Source organism: Entelurus aequoreus, linkage group LG02, assembly GCF_033978785.1.
Source record: "Entelurus aequoreus isolate RoL-2023_Sb linkage group LG02, RoL_Eaeq_v1.1, whole genome shotgun sequence".
In the NCBI taxonomy this organism is placed as follows: domain Eukaryota; kingdom Metazoa; phylum Chordata; class Actinopteri; order Syngnathiformes; family Syngnathidae; genus Entelurus; species Entelurus aequoreus.
The window spans coordinates 75,849,081-75,867,263 of record NC_084732.1 but is presented as its reverse complement, the minus strand read 5'-3'; the positions used below and the strand labels follow the sequence as shown (position 1 = coordinate 75,867,263).

Here is an 18,183-nt window from a genome sequence, read left to right as displayed (position 1 = left end):
GCTTTGATGTCGTCATAGCAACGCTCTGACCAAATCTGTCCCTAATACTGTATTGTGTTAAGCTTGTACTGTATGAGGCACACAATACTATTAATGCATCCATCCATTTTCTACCTCGTGTCCCTTTATGACACAGTATTTTTGTTCTTTTATATGCCTGTATTACTTAATGGACATTGCCTAAAACCAGTGCTTCTCAATTGTTTCCTCCCCCAGGAAGAAGAAAACATTTTGCACCCCAGCCCCCGCTCTCTGCTGAGACTAGAAATAGTATTGTGTCTATTAAAATTCATATAAGTACACCTCTGCATAACGTTGTATTCTTATTAGCATTAAAGGAAACCAAAAAGGGTCCAAATAAATCAAGATCAACTGACAACTTTACTAACATTCTTATTTATTAGATTATAACAGAAAAGATAAATTTACCTGAAAAATGTAATACTTATTTAAACTATAAACATTTTTTGACTGACCATTTGATACTGAAAAATAAAATAAAATAAACTCAAATAATACATTCAATTTGATTAACATTAACTCAGGATATATGTAAAACACTTCACCTACAAACAAAAATGAATGCAACAATTTGGGCAGTTTTATATTTCTATGAATCATTATGAGGAAGTCTACCCCGCCTTCCGCCCGAATGCAGCTGATATAGGCTCCAGCACCCCCCGCGACCCCCAAAGAGACAAGCGGTAGAAAATGGATGGATGGATTATGAGGAAGTCAGGATTAATGGCTACAATGAGCATGGTTTGCAGTGCACAGCTTTTTGATGCATGATACTGATAAAGCATGTTCCCTGGGTTCATAAACGCCCCAGTGGGGCCAGCCCCATTATTTGAGAAGGACTGCGTAAAAAACTACACCACGAGGGGCAAAGTGTAGACCAGAGAGCATTTTTGGCCTGCAGCTAATTTTTTTATCGACCCTCAGCATCCATTTATCCATTTTCAATACCATTTCTTCCTCATTAGGGTTGTTTGTAAGCTGGAGACTATCCCAGCTGATTTTGGGTGACAAGCACATACCGGCGCACCCTAGACCAAGGGTCTCCAACGTTTTGCCTTCTGAGGTCTACTTTTACAAAATATAAATGGCAGAGAACTTCTCACTACCAACCAATATGTTTTTTTCAGGGCCGATACCAATTATTAGTGGATAAGGAAGCCGATATTAATTTACAGTAAACGTGACATACTTGCATCAAAATTTGGAATAATAATATTACAAACTCCAAAACTTTACGCTGTTTAAATGTGTGAAACATGTTTATTAAAAAAAAACAAGTAAATAAACAGACTGTAGCATCCATGAAGGTCAATTTGTCTCTTATTACGATTTTTTTGACAATTAATTTATGGAACCTAATTTTTTAAATCTGAATTTTGTGAACTGAATTTTTTTAACATCAAATTATGCTGACAATTTCAGTGAGAAACAATTTGGTAGTAACATGATTGTGTTTAAAACTTCGGTGTTTTAAAATTCAGTGTGTAAAAGTTTGGTCTTTAAAAATTCAGTGCAGAAATGTTTGCTGTTTTAAAACCCACTTCCGGTAAATTAAGACTGAAGCAATTGAACTTGTCTCAGAACCCGCCAATGAGGTGTCAGCTTTGAAGTCACGTGATATGGGTTTTACAAAGAAGCAAGTAATGCAGCACTACATGCAGCCAGGCCATGTTTGTGCTTAGATACTTTTTATGAACACTTTAAACAGAGGAGGTTGCTGTACATTAGTGAAAAAATTCCAAGATTCCGCAAGAAAAAAAAAGTTGATTACTCGATGGTACAAACAGTCACATGACTGATACTAAAAACATTACAACAGAGCGTCTCAAAAACAAAATTAAATTATTGTTTTTTACTGTACATGAAAATACATAATGTGGGATTTGCAATATTAACTATAAACAATAAAACGCTGAATATTGAAAATATATGAACGTTGCTCCTCTACAACCTCCTCCTTGATCGACATCTTTTATAATCGAGCAAGAACAACAACAATTCAACAAACATGGCGAAAAAAACACAAATAGTTTAAAAAAGTCCATATACCGGTACTCTATATAATATCACTTTTCTGCAAAACTTTGTTGTAGAAATCTGTCTCGGTCTAACGCTCGCGTCTCAAGCTTGTTGCTGTGTAAACAAGCCCCGCCCACTCTGCTTCATTGTAACCCGTATGTCACTCAAAAGTACAGAATCTAACCATTGGAATAATTTCCATAGTTTGGAAACATCCAGCAGGTCGCATTAAAATGTTTATAGGTTGTATTGTGCCCAGGCAGCCCACGCAACTGCCTTTTTTAGGCTGTTTTGCAAGACTAGGTTACGTGACTTCAAACTTGACACCTTATTGGTTCTGAGACAGGATCGGTTGCTTCGGACTTAATTTACCGTAAATGGGTCTTGCATTGTGAAGCAGCAAATTTTTCTGCACTGCACTAAATATTTATACACTGAATTAAAAAAAAAACTTTTATACTCTGAGTTTTAAAACAATTAATTTTTAAACACAAGCATTTCGCTACCAAATTTTGTTCACTGAAAGTGTCAGCATAATTGGATGTAAAAAAAAGACATTACAGTACCCAAAATTCAAATGCCAAAAAAATCAGTTCAATGAATGCAGTGTCAAAAAAAGCTTTTATAATAGACACAAATTAACCTCCATAGCATCTTTTATAAAGGTGGATACATATTTGAATAACAAAAATAGCTTCCTGAAATCATTTGTATCACTTAAGAACATCGACTGTGACATTGACAGACTGTTAGCAAGCTGATCACCTAGCTATATTACACTTTTTTGGGGGGATATAATACAAAACGTAATTGTACTGATCATCAAAAGCAATATTTAAGTAGAAACATAGGTTACATTAAACATCTTTATCAACGCATGATCGTAATAATCCACGTTATGTTGTGCATTATTAAGCCGTATACACACAGCTTTTTAATTTGAATTTGGCATGTTTGTCTTAGAATGTACAATTAATTTACCTGTCATAGTAGTATCTTAAACTTATTGTCAGCTCTGCATTTCTCTTGTTTACTTTAGCCCCTTCGAGTATGTTTATACAATGAAGAGGCATGTGGAGGACCAGGAACCAATATTTGCAGGCCAGCAACAACAGCTACATCGTACCCCTATCCAGGGCATTGCTGAAAGCTTCCAACACAGGGCCCTCGCCCCAACCACTACTGTGATAGAGGCGGCCTCAGACAACATGCAGCCGTCTTCTGGCATCCAGTATTCTCTTCCACAGGGTTACCAGGTCAGTAGAGGAATGGCCAATTGACTATTGATTTTATTGAATGACTATTAGGGAATATAAACATCAATCATTAGTTTAATTTTCAATGGGAGAATCTTTCTGAAGTTCTGTAGATTAAAATAATGGAAAACATTCACATTTTTGTAAACAAATGCCTTTTTATTTAATATGGAATTTTGTGACTTTCAATTGGAACAGAATAGTATTTTAAATACAGTAGTTGAATTAGGCTACATAAATAAAATGATAAAATAAACTGGTATAGGTGCTAAAAAATGTATTATTTAGCGACTTTTTTATTTATTCTGATTCTAAATAGATCATTTTCAAGAACTGATTAAAAAAAAATCCGCAAACATTTTTTTTAAGAATACGTTTTTGGATTACAAACATTAAACAACTATTATTGATATTATTTTTGATAGTGTTGCTTTTTATGCATTTTTGGTTTTCGTTTTTTGTAGTATTGTATTTAACAATTGTCTTTGTGTGTCTTTTTAATTGTTTTTTACATTTTTATCCCAAGTACTGTAAAGCTGGGATAGGGTTGCAGTTGGAGATGCTCTATTTCATTTTATTAAATTGATTAACATTCTGTGATATTAGTAAAAAAAATAAAAACATTTAAGGTGTTCTTAGGCCAACACTTTGCGTGAAAGTCATACGTCAGCAGCCACAAGCTTTTTTAACCTGTTTTGAAAAGGTTTTTATAATTTATATACCCAATACTATATAACTAACGAGAATAGTGTTGAATTTAGAATTGAATCGTCACCCAAAGAATCAGACTCAAATCGTGAGGTACACAAGTCCACCTCTAATAAATCGGTAATACATTAAAAAACAAGTCAATAATAAATCTACAACTAGTTGTCGTCATTATTGCAGCAAAACAGAACATAGACAAAAAATTACTCGTTTGTGTTGTATGTTGATGCGCATAATTCCAGCATTTGTCGATGCGACTTTGCTTGCTGCAATCATTATTAGTGCATAATAAGAAAGTGAGAAGGAAAGGTGTGTACCTGAAGACCAGCGAGGCGCTCAGGTGTTTTCAGGGGTCAAAATACGTGCCTGTTGGAAGGTCCCCTGGGCTACATGCTAATTTAAACCAACCTACTGCTGCTGAAGTGAGACAAGGAAGGCAATAGTGACCTTCAAAAATGAAAGAATGATTTCTTTCTGAAAAGGTACCTACAATGCCTCAGAGCACAAGTGGGCACGGACTGAACAATTCTGCCCAACATGTTGGCGCCCATGCACACAGCATAGCAGTCCAATCCCAGGGCCCTGCTGCGGTCCAAGCTAACGTGCATCCAACTGCGCCCATGACTTCCGCTCAAGGACAGCAGCAGTTTCAGAGACTGAAGGTAAGAAGAAAAACAGGGAAAAATGTCAAAAAAATAAGTAAACTTGTTTACATTTGTTTAGCGTCTACACTGTTCGGAGGATTTTCCAGTGACTTGTACACGTATGTTTGTTTTTTTAGGTTGAAGATGCCTTGTCATATCTGGATCAAGTGAAGCTCCAGTTTGGAAATCAGCCTCAAGTTTATAATGACTTTCTAGACATTATGAAAGAGTTTAAGTCACAGAGGTCAGCTCCAGTTAAAATACCAACATTGTACAAATATTTCAAAATGACAAATTGATTCTATTTTAGTTTTTTTAGTGAATAATTAGGCATCTCTTTAAAAATGTTTCTGATTAAGGTTGAAAGTCACAACAACTTTTTTTCCTGTTACAGCATAGACACTCCTGGTGTTATCAGTCGTGTATCTCAACTCTTCAAAGGCCACCCAGACCTCATCATGGGCTTTAATACTTTCTTGCCACCCGGATATAAAATTGAGGTTCAAACTAACGATCTGGTCAATGTCACCACACCGGGCCAGATTCACTACATCACGCCTCATGGTATATCTGTTCAAAACATCCCAGTAAGCGGGACACCTAGCCAACCTGTTAGCCAGCATCAGCATCAGAGTGTGCCACAGGCCAGCTCCAACACTGCTGCTGTTACGCCACCCGTCCCTACACAGCCTGCAGCAAATAAAATCAACAAGGTATGCATTTAAAAATAGATTCAGAAAAGAACATTCGATTTTTGGCCCAAAGTGCATTATATTCAGAATGTTGCTCGATTGTTATGCTCACCAGACTTGTTTGTTCTCCATCTGTTTCTTTAAAAAAAAAAGGCGATGCAGTCTCCAGTCCACACCCCCACCAGCCAGCCGAACCCATCCATCCCGTCGTACGCCTCGCCGCGCTCACCTTCAGTCCAGTCTCACACTCCTGTGAGCAGCACACCATCTAGTGGGCCACAGCTACAGAACAATCAGCCTGTGGAATTCAACCACGCCATAAACTATGTCAACAAGATCAAGAACCGCTTCCAGGGTCAGCCGGACATCTACAAAGCCTTCCTGGAGATCCTGCACACATACCAGGTAAGGAAGTGGTTAAAAACCTTCTGTTTCATATGTTTGCACCTTTTAGATAAATGTAAAACTGTCGCTGTGCTAACATTGATGCCTCTTTTTTATTTGATTTTATTTTTTCAGAAAGAACAGAGGAATGCCAAAGAGGCAGCTGGCAATTACACTCCAACTTTGACTGAGCAGGAAGTCTACACGCAAGTGGCAAGGCTCTTCAAGAACCAGGAAGACCTGCTTTCAGAATTTGGACAGTTCCTGCCCGATGCAAACAGCTCATTAGTAAGTTCATCTGTTAATATCAGACAAACCACTGTGTTTTTTTGAGTCACGGGGTACATCTAACATTTTTGCTGGTTTTTAAACGAGTAATTTAAAGGGGTCCTGTTAGGCAAAACCAACTTTTCTTACCCATTGGTACCCGTTTTTGTGTATTTGGAATCCCCATAAGTCCTACAAATTTTAAATCAAACCATGGAGGCGTGGTGGAGATATTTATAAAACAATCTTGCCTTCTTCAAAACATACTCCAAACGAGCCATTTCGAATTTGAGACATTCGTGACTTCTTTCGTCTTAGTTACATAAGCGGATATCTCCATATATGGTAGAGGTTTACCTAAAAAGCTCTGTGTGAGTCTGTGGTTTTTATTCAGTTGTAGTCAATAAGTTCCTTATTTTTCTCTACACTCTTGTTGTGGGGCAGACTGGCTCATACATGCACATGCATGTTAAATCCTCCACTGTTGCAATTTGTATTACAAAGTAGCGTATAGTTTTAACTTATCTGCCAGTGGACTCAATATGGAAGCGCTAAAAACTACTACATGGCTGACGTGGTAGGGACGCAGTCAAAGGGGTTGGGCCTGGAGGAGGGCTTTGGCACGTAAATAAGACTGGCACATCCTGAAGAGACAGTCTGTCTGAAAGCGGCTTGCAGTTGGTCCGTAAAACAAAATCAATGCAAAATTTTGACAAAAAGATCCACCATTACATGTTATGTATACCACAAGCAAGTGTTTTTACATGTAGAAAAAATAATTATATGACACCTTTTTAAGATCAGTCAATCAATTCATTGTTTTATTTGGAACATGTTTAAAACTTAACAAGCACACATTTTTGCTCAAGTGATCAACCGTCCAAAAGGAGTGGAAAGAAGAAGAGCTTGTCTGGTTCTACCCCTGTGCCATAAGCAGCATTCCAAAAAAAAAAAAAGAGATCCAACCCCGGGTTAGGACAAGCGGTACAAAATGGATGGATATATAAATATATTTATAACAATATGTGTTTAGGCCATATTCATGCAACCGGGAGTTTAAAAAAAAACTGGAATCTCTTTTGAAAGTACAGTATTGTATCAAATAATATATTGTGAGAATCGATTTGAATCAAGAATTATGTTGAATCGAGAATCAACTCTGAATTGAATCATCAACCCAGGAATTGGAGTGTGATGGAATCGTTTGTTTCCTAAAGTTTCAAACCCCTCTGTCATGTTCTAAACCTTTTGAACTTTATTCCTCTAAATTAGGGGTGTCAAACTAAATTTTACCTGGGGGGGCGCTGGAGGTCTTCCATTCAGAATCCCGTTTAAGCCATGTGACTAAATGTGTTACCTACGTCTAACAGCAGCTATAGTTACCGTAAATTATATAATAACTTAATCATTATAATTGTAAAATTGGATCAAAAAATTATACATTTTAACACTGTTGAGTTCCCCAGTATATTTCATCAGAGACACTTGGCTTGCTTACAGGAAGTTGCTCTTTGTGTTGCCCAGTGTGTGATTGTTGTGCTGTCATTTTTGTTTGCACCGTTATTGTATTTAGTGTTCTTTCTAGTGGGCTTCAAGATTGCCATAATACAAGGTGATTAAAAAAGAATACACATTTATTCAGTTCTAAAGCATTGTGATGGACTGAATCAGTGGTTATTTGATACAGGAGTTATTCAAGATCTATTGTGTTACAATTTCACCATTGTGGTCATGTAATCTTTTCGGCGCCGTTCAACTGTTGGAAGACCACTTGTTTATTTACCCTCAAAATGGCGACTCCTTAACAGAAGGCGTTTTGTGTGCTTAAATGTGCGCAAACAAATGCCATTGTCACAGTGTTTACAGCGTGCTTTTAGAACAGAATTTGGCATTGATCCACCCCATCGTGAGAGCATTTGACGGTGGGTTAAACAGTTTACACAAGCAGCAACTGGCTGCTGGTGTAAAGGAAAGAGTCCTGGAAGACCTCGATGGCACGAAAGGTCGAATAACAGCAGCAATCAACACGGTGGATCGTGACATCCTGAAGCGCGTTTGGGGGGAATTCTCATATCGTCTTGATGTTGTCCGTGCTGCCGGTGGTGGCCATATTAAGCACTTGTAAAGCATGAAATAAATACTCAAAGTTATGTATAACACACGTGTTCAAGCTAGGTTTTCTATTGTTTTTCATTTTTGAAATATTAAGTGATAATTTTGGCATATTCTTGCTTACAGGGCCACAATTACACTGAACTACGAAGTTAGGTAGAGGGCTGCAAAATATGGGCATGCTAGTTTGAGACCCATGCTCCAAATTTGATATTGTTCGCATGCTGTGTCTTGTTAAGACTTTGATAAGTTGATTGTCTTCATTCCTCTGCTCAGCTGCTTGGCAAAACTGCTCCTGACAGGGCAGAATCGGTGCGTAACGATCATGGTGGGACAGTCAAGAGACCCTTACCGAACAATAAACAGAAATTGAGCCACAATGGGCTAACAGTCAAAAGACCTGGAACGGTGGGAATTTCACCACTTCTCAAGGTACACTTTTTTCATGTTGATATGTTTTTCATGTCAAAACCGAAAGTTTAAAACATTTTTATTCTCTGATTTGTAGAAGAAACCCAAAATAGTTGGCAAGGACCATGGCTTACCTGAAGTTGGCAAACACAGTACAAACACTGAAACCATGTTTTTTGAAAAGGTCAGTAACTCTAAAAAAAAACCTGAAATAACAATGTTTCCTCTTTAAGTATCTTTTTCTTGTGATCGTCAAATGTAACATAATTTAAAATATCCCTAAAAACAGGTCAGGAAAGCATTGAGGAGCTCTGAGGCATATGAAAGCTTCCTGCGGTGCTTGCACATCTTCAACCAGGAGGTGATTTCACGTGCAGAGTTAGTTCAGTTAGTCGTCCCATTTCTTGGGTGAGTTTTGATTTGATTTAATCAAGTTTTATGTTCTGTTGTGTCACGCAATTAACTTGAATTGCATATTGCAAACACTTTATGGTTTGTACATAAGTAACTGATCCAACACTGAATACAATTTTTTACTAAATGGTAATAATCATTTGTTCTGGCAGAAAATTCCCGGAACTTTTTACATGGTTTAAAAATTTCCTTGGCTACCGAGAATCCAGCCATGGTGAGTTGAGTCATGCAGAGAGTTTACCCAAGGAGCGAGCAACAGAGGGCATTGCCATGGAGATTGACTATGCTTCCTGCAAGAGGCTAGGCTCCAGCTATAGAGCGCTACCCAAGAGCTACACACAGCCTAAATGCACAGGGAGAACACCACTATGTCGAGAGGTCAGTCGTTGTTTCTGCCTGCTCCGTTTTATATTTTTTAGACTAGAGATTTAAGTAAGCGTGTCCTGTCTTAGGTTCTGAATGACACATGGGTGTCGTTTCCATCCTGGTCCGAAGATTCTACTTTTGTAAGTTCCAAGAAGACTCAGTATGAAGAGCACATTTACAGATGTGAGGATGAGCGTTTTGAGGTATGAATATGAACTTCACACACATCTCTAGATAAAAAAAAAAGTTGGCATTCAGAAGTGCGCATGCCCATCAGTTTTCAGAAAAACTAATTTTTATCTAGGTTCACATTATTTAGGTAAAGATAACAACTGCTCTAAAACATTCAGTTGTTGCTGTAGCACAAGACTATATAATGATATATTTGTGTTATGTCGTGTCGATTGATAAATATTCACCAAGGAGGACTTCCATTTAAGGGTTAAGGGGGAACCCTACTAAACAACAACATGGCGCTAATTCTGCCGCCGATGTGTCTTTACTGCGACAATCTCCAGTTAACCAACTTTTAGCAGAACAACTTTTTGATGGACATCATCTTCAACTCTTGCCTCATCAATAACACATCTCAAAATTGGTGGGCCTTTCACGCGAGCAATATTGAATGACAACAGCTGTACGCAGCGTCGAACATTCGGCGAGGCACTTCAGGCTAATTAAAGGCCTACTGAAATGAAATTTTTTTATTTAAACAGGGATAGCATATCTATTCTTTGTGTCATACTTGATCATTTCGCGATATTGCCATATTTTTGCTGAAAGGATTTAGTAGAGAACAACGATGATAAAGATCGCAACTTTTGGTGCCTGACAAAAAAAAGCGTGGCGTGACGTAGTCAGTTGAACATTTCCGCAAAGTTCCCTATTGTTTACAGTGATGGCAGCCAGAAGTGAGAGCGATTCGGACCGAGAAAGCGACGATTTCCCCATTAATTTGAGCGAGGATGAAAGATTTGTGGATGAGGAAAGTGCAAGTGAAGGACTAGTGGGGAGTGGAAGCGATTCAGATAGGGAAGATGCTGTGAGAGCCGGGGGTGACCTGATATTCAGCTGGGAATGACTACAACAGTAAATAAACACAAGACATATATATACTCTATTAGCCACAACACAACCAGGCTTATATTTAATATGCCACAAATTAATCCCGCATAACAACACCTAGGTGTTTGTTATGCTAGCTCCTAGCTACTAGCTCCCGTCCATATAACCCGCCAATACAATTCAAACACCTGCACAACACACACAATCACTCAGCCCAAAGTACCGTTCACCTAACCCAAGGTTCATAAAGCTTATATATTTAACCAAAGTTACGTACGTGACACGCACGTACAGGCAAGCGATCAAATGTTTGGAAGCGCAGCTGCGTACTCACGGTACCGCGTCTGCGTCTGTGTATCCAAATCAAAGTAATCCTGGTAAGAGTCTGTGTTGTACCAGTTCTCTACAGGCGTCTGTGTATCGAAGTCAAAGTCCTCCTGGTAAGAGTCTCTGTTGTCCGAGTTCTTCGATATTGACTGCATCTTTCGGGAATGTAAACAATGAAACACCGGCTGTGTTGTGTTGCTGACTTCCCTCGCAAAATACTGCGCTTCGCACCGACAACTTTCTTCTTTGCTTGCTCAGCTTCTTTCTCCATAATGCAATGAACAAATTGCAACAGATTCACCAACACAGATGTCCAGAATACTGTGGAATAATGAGATGAAAACAGAGATAATTTGTATTGGCTTCAATGGGTTATCCATACCTCTGTTTCACTGGCTATGTCACGCGGATACGTCATTATCCAAAGGAGTTTTCAACCGGAAGTTTAGCGGGCAATTTAAAATTGCACTTTATAAGTTAACCCGGCTGTATTGGCATGTGTTGCAATGTTAAGATTTCATCATTGATATATAAACTATCAGACTGCGTGGTCGGCAGTAGTGGGTTTCAGTAGGCCTTTAAGACTGCTATCAGCTATTAACATCTCTCCTCCAATTGGAGATGAACATACTTTCATCTTGGGCATCAAGAACACATCTTTGGTTTGAGCAATGTGGAATGACACTGCAGACACACAATGCTAACAACACGGAATGCTAACTTCACAGCTATTGATCGTAGCTTCGGGTGTCAGGTTGACCAAGCTTTTGCAGAACAACACACAGCGGTGGTTTCAGCATAAAGGAATTACACAGGATGTGATGAAGAATTTCCACATAGTGGCCAGGCGATGGCCATAGCAATAACGCTTAGAGGATCGTCCGGGCTACTGGTGAATACTGTAATCTACAATAGAACAGACTCAAGGGTGTACCAAGTGTAAAGGTGACTATAAGGGTGTTATTTCATGTTTAGAGGACTCCAATAATGTAAAAAAACATAATTAGATGGTTGTAAACATTGTTTTATGTTCTATGAAAATATTAGATTTATTAATAATTATCCTATTTTGCGGGAATTCAATTATCGCAGCCATCTACCAGTTCCAAATAACCGCGATAAACGTGGGACGACAGTATAGCTTTTTTTGCCAAAACAAAATGGTAACCTTTTAAGATTTACAGTTTTCCAAACTGAACTGAAGTCAATGTTACTGCATATCCTTCAGCTTGATGTTGTGTTGGAGAGCAACCTTGCCACGATACGAGCTCTTGAGTCAGCCCAACAGAGACTTTCACGGATGTCGGCAGAGGAGCAGGTGCGCTTCAAGCTGGACAACTCATTGGGGGGCTCCTCAGAGGTCATTCACCGCAAAGCTATCCAGCGAATATACGGTGAAAGAGCCAACGACATCATCGATGGTCTTAAGAAGAACCCAACTGTGACACTCCCAATCGTGCTAAAGAGGTTATTATTAATACCTCTTAAAAATGTAATGTATGTAATTTGACTTGAAATTAATGTGGTGCATTTTTGTTTCTATTTTCAGATTAAAAATTAAAGACGAAGAGTGGAGAGAAGCCCAGAGAGGCTTCAACAAAATATGGAGGGAGCAGAATGAAAAGTATTATCTAAAGTCACTTGACCACCAAGGAATAAACTTTAAACAGAATGACACCAAAGTGTTTCGCTCAAAAACCTTGCTCAACGAGATCGAAATGCTATTTGACGAGGTAAGTGGGTTGCCACGCCAAAGGAGTCTGGATGTTTTTGTACACATAACATGACTGGTGGATAAACGTCTGGCTGTCTCCCGTAGCGGCAGGAGAGAGCATCTGAGGAAACAGCCACCCCCCTTCCGAGCGGCCCACACATAAACCTGACTTACGATGACAGTCAGATCCTGGAAGATGCCGCGGCACTCATTATTCATCACGTCAAGCGACAAGTGGGCATCCAGAAAGATGACAAGTTCAAGATCAAACAAATCATACACCACTTCATCCCAGATCTCCTTTTCAACCGGCGAGGCGAGCTCTCAGATGTGGAGGAGGACGAGGAGGAGGAGGAGGAGGAGGAGGAAAATAAGGACATGGATGTGGATCAAGACGGATCGAAAAAGCACAATGGCCTGCCCGGAAGCAACCCGTCCAAATCGAAACTCCTCTTCGGCAACACAGCAGCTCAGAAGTTGCGGGCCACTGATGAAGCTTATAATTTGTTCTATGTGAACAACTACTGGTACATCTTCCTTCGTCTTCATCACATCCTCTGCTCTCGGTTGCTGCAAATATACGGGCAGGCTGAGAAGCAGATAGAGGAGGACGCTCGTGAGCGAGAATGGGAAAAAGAAATGTTTGGGCTCCAAAAAGATAAAAATGAAAACCCGGCATTCCAACTTAAGATGAGGGAGCCAAGTAAGTGTAAAACATCTTTGTTTGATGTAATTGCACTGCTTTTGTACTATAGCATAAAACATCGACACTATTTCGTCACTCTCCAACATGTATTGTCCTTTTCTTGGTTGCAGTGGATGTTGACATAGAGGACTATTACTCTGTCTTTCTGGAAATGGTGCGGAACCTTTTGGATGGAAACATGGAACCAACTCAGTATGAGGATTCCTTGAGGGAAATGTTTAGTGTCCATGCCTACATTGCCTTCACCATGGACAAACTCATTCAGAGTATTGTCCGTCAGGTAAGTTTAATACATTTTTATTTATTGCAGTATTGCACAATTATAATGCAGTGGTGTCTTGTTTTTCATTAACGGTTGTTATCCATTCCAAAGGGTCAGATGAAGACCGAAATGTACCAAAACAGAAGCGATTTTTACTATGAATAATATTGCAGTGTAATGTCAGTACTTGGTGCGGTCAATTACCATTAGGGTTGTACAAATATGAATATTTTCTATCGCAGTTATCATTACTATTCAGATTCAGAAGTACTTTATTAATCCCAGAGGGGAAAATATATTTTCAGCACAATCCCATTCTACATACTATCGCGGTATTGTTAAATATGCTCATAACGTATCATACACATCATTAAATCAGTTGACAAAATTTAACTAATAAATTGACACACGATATACTTTTTTTTTAGCAGAAGAAACATTAAATATTGTTCTGGATTCTTAAGAGCCATATTTTTATTCAAAAATTCCATTTTAATTTGTTAAAGTTTCAGTATGTTTCTTTTAGTTGATAAAGGCAAATTGGGTGTACACGTCGCTTCATATTCAATTAAGTTCAGTTTCTTTTGTGGACACCTTATAAAGGTGTAAAAAAATATGTTTGTGTCATATTTTTCCTAGTATAAATTGATCACTCTTTTCTAAGTAAGCACAGTCTGCAGGTTCAATGTGCACAATTGAGTATCTTCGTAGCTAAGACCATAATGTTTGATACAAATTTAGCTTTCGGTATGTAATTTGTTAATGTGGAAAGACATTAATGTGTCTTGTATTAATGTTAGCATTTAAGATAGCTAGCGATCAAGCGCTAGTCTGTCCGTGAGTTAATCTTTGTTTGGGCACTCAATTCTGCAAAAGTTTGCAAACAGTTTGTTTTGCGCAATGTTTTGCCGTACAATAACTGAGACCGTATACAAAAGCCGTGGCAAACCTTTTGGGAAAGTTATGATCGAAAACAGGATCATACGAAAAGTGGGGCGTACGAAAACTGAGGTACCATCGTATAATCCTAAATGAGTAATAAATACTTGACACAACATTGCCATTAATAATCTGTGAATGTCTTTCTCAGCTCCAGCACCTTGTCACGGATGATGCTTGCACCCGTGTGATGGACCTGTACCTGAGTGAAATGGCCAATAAAGCCACAGGGGGCATCCTGTCCACGCAGGCATCCCGGGCCACAGCTGAGAGCACCTACCAGCGGAAAGCAGAGAATCTCATGTCTGATGAGAACTGCTTCAAGGTAAACCCTTATCCGGTATGCTTTTCCAGCATTATAATTTAGTCTGTGGGTTTTGATTATGTGTATTATTTTTGTTTTATCTAGTTGATGTTTATGAAGAACCAGGACACGGTTTGTCTTGCAATGGAGCTTCTGGACACAGAGGAGGAGAACTCTGATGAGCCAGCAGAGGCAAGCACTTAAATATTTCACTTTTGAGAACAACACTCAGATACACTTTCATCATACTGTCAAGAATGGAAGTAGGGGTTGCACGATAAATCGTGTGAGAATCGACATCGCGGTGCACAATATTCACATTGTAAGGTCCTTTGATATACTGTAGGAGGCGAATTAACGATTAATAAAATGTTTTCATGTTTTAGGAGCTCCAAGTAAGTGTGTGCTGAGTTTAAAGTTATTGCACATCTAATATTTCACTTATATTCGCCACGTTGACCTGGCAGAGGTGTACTGTCTTGCCGGTTCCTAGTGTCTGCTCTGCATCTTTATTACGCACCTCAGCCCTGATTCTAGCAAGTGATTGCAAACGGCAGCCGCTTCGAGTGGACAAAGACTGTTTGAAAGCATCACAATGGTCAATTGGCTAGTGCGCAACAAAGCTGTATGAAGCGGACTGAAGTACACTTTTATATCCACAATAGGGCTTCACAATTATTTTAATTTTAATAACAATCATGATTTTGGCTGCCATGAATATATTAGGGTGATCCTCAGTGATATTAACATTTAAAAATCAGGCAGCGCTGCATATCAAAACAAGCACTTTTACAGCAACAGCGGCTCGTCTTAAAGCCATGTGAAGCGGCTTTTGCCCATGCAGAGGCCATTGTCTATGCACACAGGCCTCCTGTATCAGGCCGACCACTTTAGAGGCTGGCATTAACAAACTTTTCCAGGCTGCTGCAGTGGGTCGCCGTGTTTGTAAACATTGTGGTGAAAGTGAATTAAATAATAATGCAAAGGTCCGAAATTCGGGATAAGTCCGTGTCAAAAGATTCTGAAATGCCACAAACACTTGCAGAGCTGTCCAAGGATCACCTTAATCCCCCCAAAAGAGTGTTATGTGAGTAAGGTGGCGCAAATTGCCGGAGGAGATCATTATGAGATGTTTACTATTTACATACAGTAAGCAGACGCCTATTTCTCTGCCGCGGTAGTGTACTCACAGCAGTAAAACTATAAATATAATTCTCATATATTATTTCTATTATTTATTCCAATAATTTCAGGTCACCTTTTCATGCCTAATATTTTCTTAAAGTTTATACAGTAACTGACATTAAAATCTATCTGTTTAGGGTTTACACTTAGTGTATGGTGGGGAAAGGAAAGCAAGGAAGATTTGTGAAGGTTATCTTGTCATGCTTAAATAAAAAGTAGTCCTTGTTCTGCACCAAAATTAATCTATTTATTATTGTTTTTCGTCCGCCTCTAACTCCCAAACCATTCATCTGATTGATCCCATTCAAGCATCAAGACGTTTAGCGCATTTTCAGGACATGCAGGCTCATTCAACAAACATTCCCCAATATTACCCGTTTTACAGTAAATCATAATTTTTATGTTTTTTTCCCCTTACGGGTACTCCTCCACATTTTTCAGCAAATCTCAACCATTCGACCATTAAAACATTCGTCTTGAATAGAACAACAAAACTTGGTATTTTTTAACCCAACAAATTCCCATTTTTTTAATAATATTTTTACAAAATATTGCACAATATAATTGGTAATCCTCCCACCATACTCACCTACGGCTGACATTTTTCTCCGCTTAAAAATAACCTTGACTGCGAGTACATATTCACCACTATCAAAAAGTGTATTTGTTGTAGAAAAAACTACCGTATTTTTCGGATTATAAATCGCTCCGGAGTATAAATCGCACCGGCCGAAAATGCTTAATAGAGAAGGAACAAAACATATATAAGTCGCACTAGAGTATAAGTTGCATTTTTGGGGGAAATTTATTTGATAAAATACAACACCAAGAATAGACATGTGAAAGGCAAATTAAAATAAATAAAGAATAGTGAACAACAGGCTTAATAAGTGTACGTTATATGACGCATAAATAACCAACTGAGAACGTGCCTTGTATGTTAACGTAACATATTATGGTAAGAGTCATTCAAATAACTATAACATATAGAACATGCTTTTAGCCCGCGATTAGCTTTTTTAGTTTTCTTCTTTTCAGTAAGAGTAGCCTCCGCTTTTTGCCAGTCCCTTACAAGTTTCTCGCTTACTCCAAACTTTCTTTCTGCTGCTCGATTGCCGTTTTCTGCTGCATATTTCACTACTTCCAGCTTGTAACCTGCAGTATATGATTTCCTTTTCTGTGCCATTTTTGTTCAGCCCTTCTCAGTTTTTATAAGTTACCGCCAATGTTGAAATGATCAATTTTCATAGGTACGGAAGTAGTAGAAGGTAGCATCTTTTTTTTCACAATGCACTTCTGCCATGACCCGCCCCCGCCAAATTTTTATTGGTTGACGTGTGCGTGTGTCACGATTGCTGATATACGCCTAGTCTCTTACGTGAATGAAATAAATAATATTATTTGATATTTTACGGTAATGTGTTAATAATTTCACACAAAAATCGCTCCAGAGTATAAATCGCACCCCGGCCAAACTATGAAAAAAAACTGCGATTTATAATCCGAAAAATACCGTACATTTATTCAGACTGAAATCGGCAAAAAAGCAATACTTTTGCTTATTCGCTCCATTTAACGTTCAAATTTGGACATCATTTTGACAGCTAGACAGTTTGGCTGCGTGGCTAACACACATACCTTTCACCCCATTGAAGGGGGTTTAAACCCCGGAAGGGACCAAAAAAGCAAAACTTTCTTTAAAAATGTTTTTATATCTAGGAGTCTTTAAAATAAATACATTTTATTGTAAAGAAAAAAAATAATTTATACCTTAAATTACCCAAAAAGGTAGTCCTGTTGCACACATACTGTATCTTTTTTTTAACCAAACCGGTTTGAAAGCTTGGCTGTTCAGTACAGTGATTAGCATGGTTGACTTTTAAGCAGGAGGAACTGGTTCAAATCCCTGACTGCCCGAAGGCATGGGCTAAATTAACAAGGTTTAATTTAGTAAATTCATTCTGGGATGCATGCAGTTTATTTCCAACTATTATAACATCAATTTTTCATTTCTAAGTTCATAGTATGTTGCAGTACAGTTTCCTATCTTAAACATTCATATTTTCCCTACTTTCTCAGTATTTCTACATTCAAACTATTTTACATTTAAACCGTTTCCACCTTTCCTTATACATTCCACTCGCATTCAAACGAGCATTCTTCAATATTCAAACAATTCCTACTGTACATTCAAACATCCATCCATCCATTTTCTACCACTTGTCCCTGGTGTTCACAACTTTGTGCAGGTACAGTAGTAGTACTGTAGATGGTTTAATCTGTTTGCTAAATTCTGACAGCCGCAAAAACACTGCAAAAGTTAACCATGTAGCTTTAGCACAGAAGCTAACAGTCCCTTTCACAGACAATATATTGTTGTGCTTTCC

The 18,183-nt window shown here is 38.5% G+C and overlaps 1 protein-coding gene across 2 annotated transcripts in view; it reads left to right on the top strand.

The window, feature by feature from the left end:
- LOC133639315 (paired amphipathic helix protein Sin3a-like) overlaps positions 1–18,183 on the top strand; it is a 41,069-nt gene that overhangs the window by 4,656 nt on the left and 18,230 nt on the right. For both annotated transcript variants that reach the window (XM_062032551.1, XM_062032559.1), the window contains exons 2-18: positions 3,080–3,296; positions 4,487–4,666; positions 4,786–4,892; positions 5,043–5,361; positions 5,494–5,745; positions 5,860–6,012; positions 8,380–8,535; positions 8,612–8,698; positions 8,804–8,922; positions 9,081–9,306; positions 9,381–9,497; positions 11,915–12,153; positions 12,236–12,419; positions 12,506–13,103; positions 13,217–13,386; positions 14,459–14,632; positions 14,717–14,803. In XM_062032551.1, the coding sequence (XP_061888535.1) occupies positions 3,102–3,296; positions 4,487–4,666; positions 4,786–4,892; positions 5,043–5,361; positions 5,494–5,745; positions 5,860–6,012; positions 8,380–8,535; positions 8,612–8,698; positions 8,804–8,922; positions 9,081–9,306; positions 9,381–9,497; positions 11,915–12,153; positions 12,236–12,419; positions 12,506–13,103; positions 13,217–13,386; positions 14,459–14,632; positions 14,717–14,803 (3,363 nt within the window). In that variant the 5' untranslated portion in view covers positions 3,080–3,101. The remainder of the gene's footprint in view (positions 1–3,079; positions 3,297–4,486; positions 4,667–4,785; positions 4,893–5,042; positions 5,362–5,493; positions 5,746–5,859; positions 6,013–8,379; positions 8,536–8,611; positions 8,699–8,803; positions 8,923–9,080; positions 9,307–9,380; positions 9,498–11,914; positions 12,154–12,235; positions 12,420–12,505; positions 13,104–13,216; positions 13,387–14,458; positions 14,633–14,716; positions 14,804–18,183) is intronic.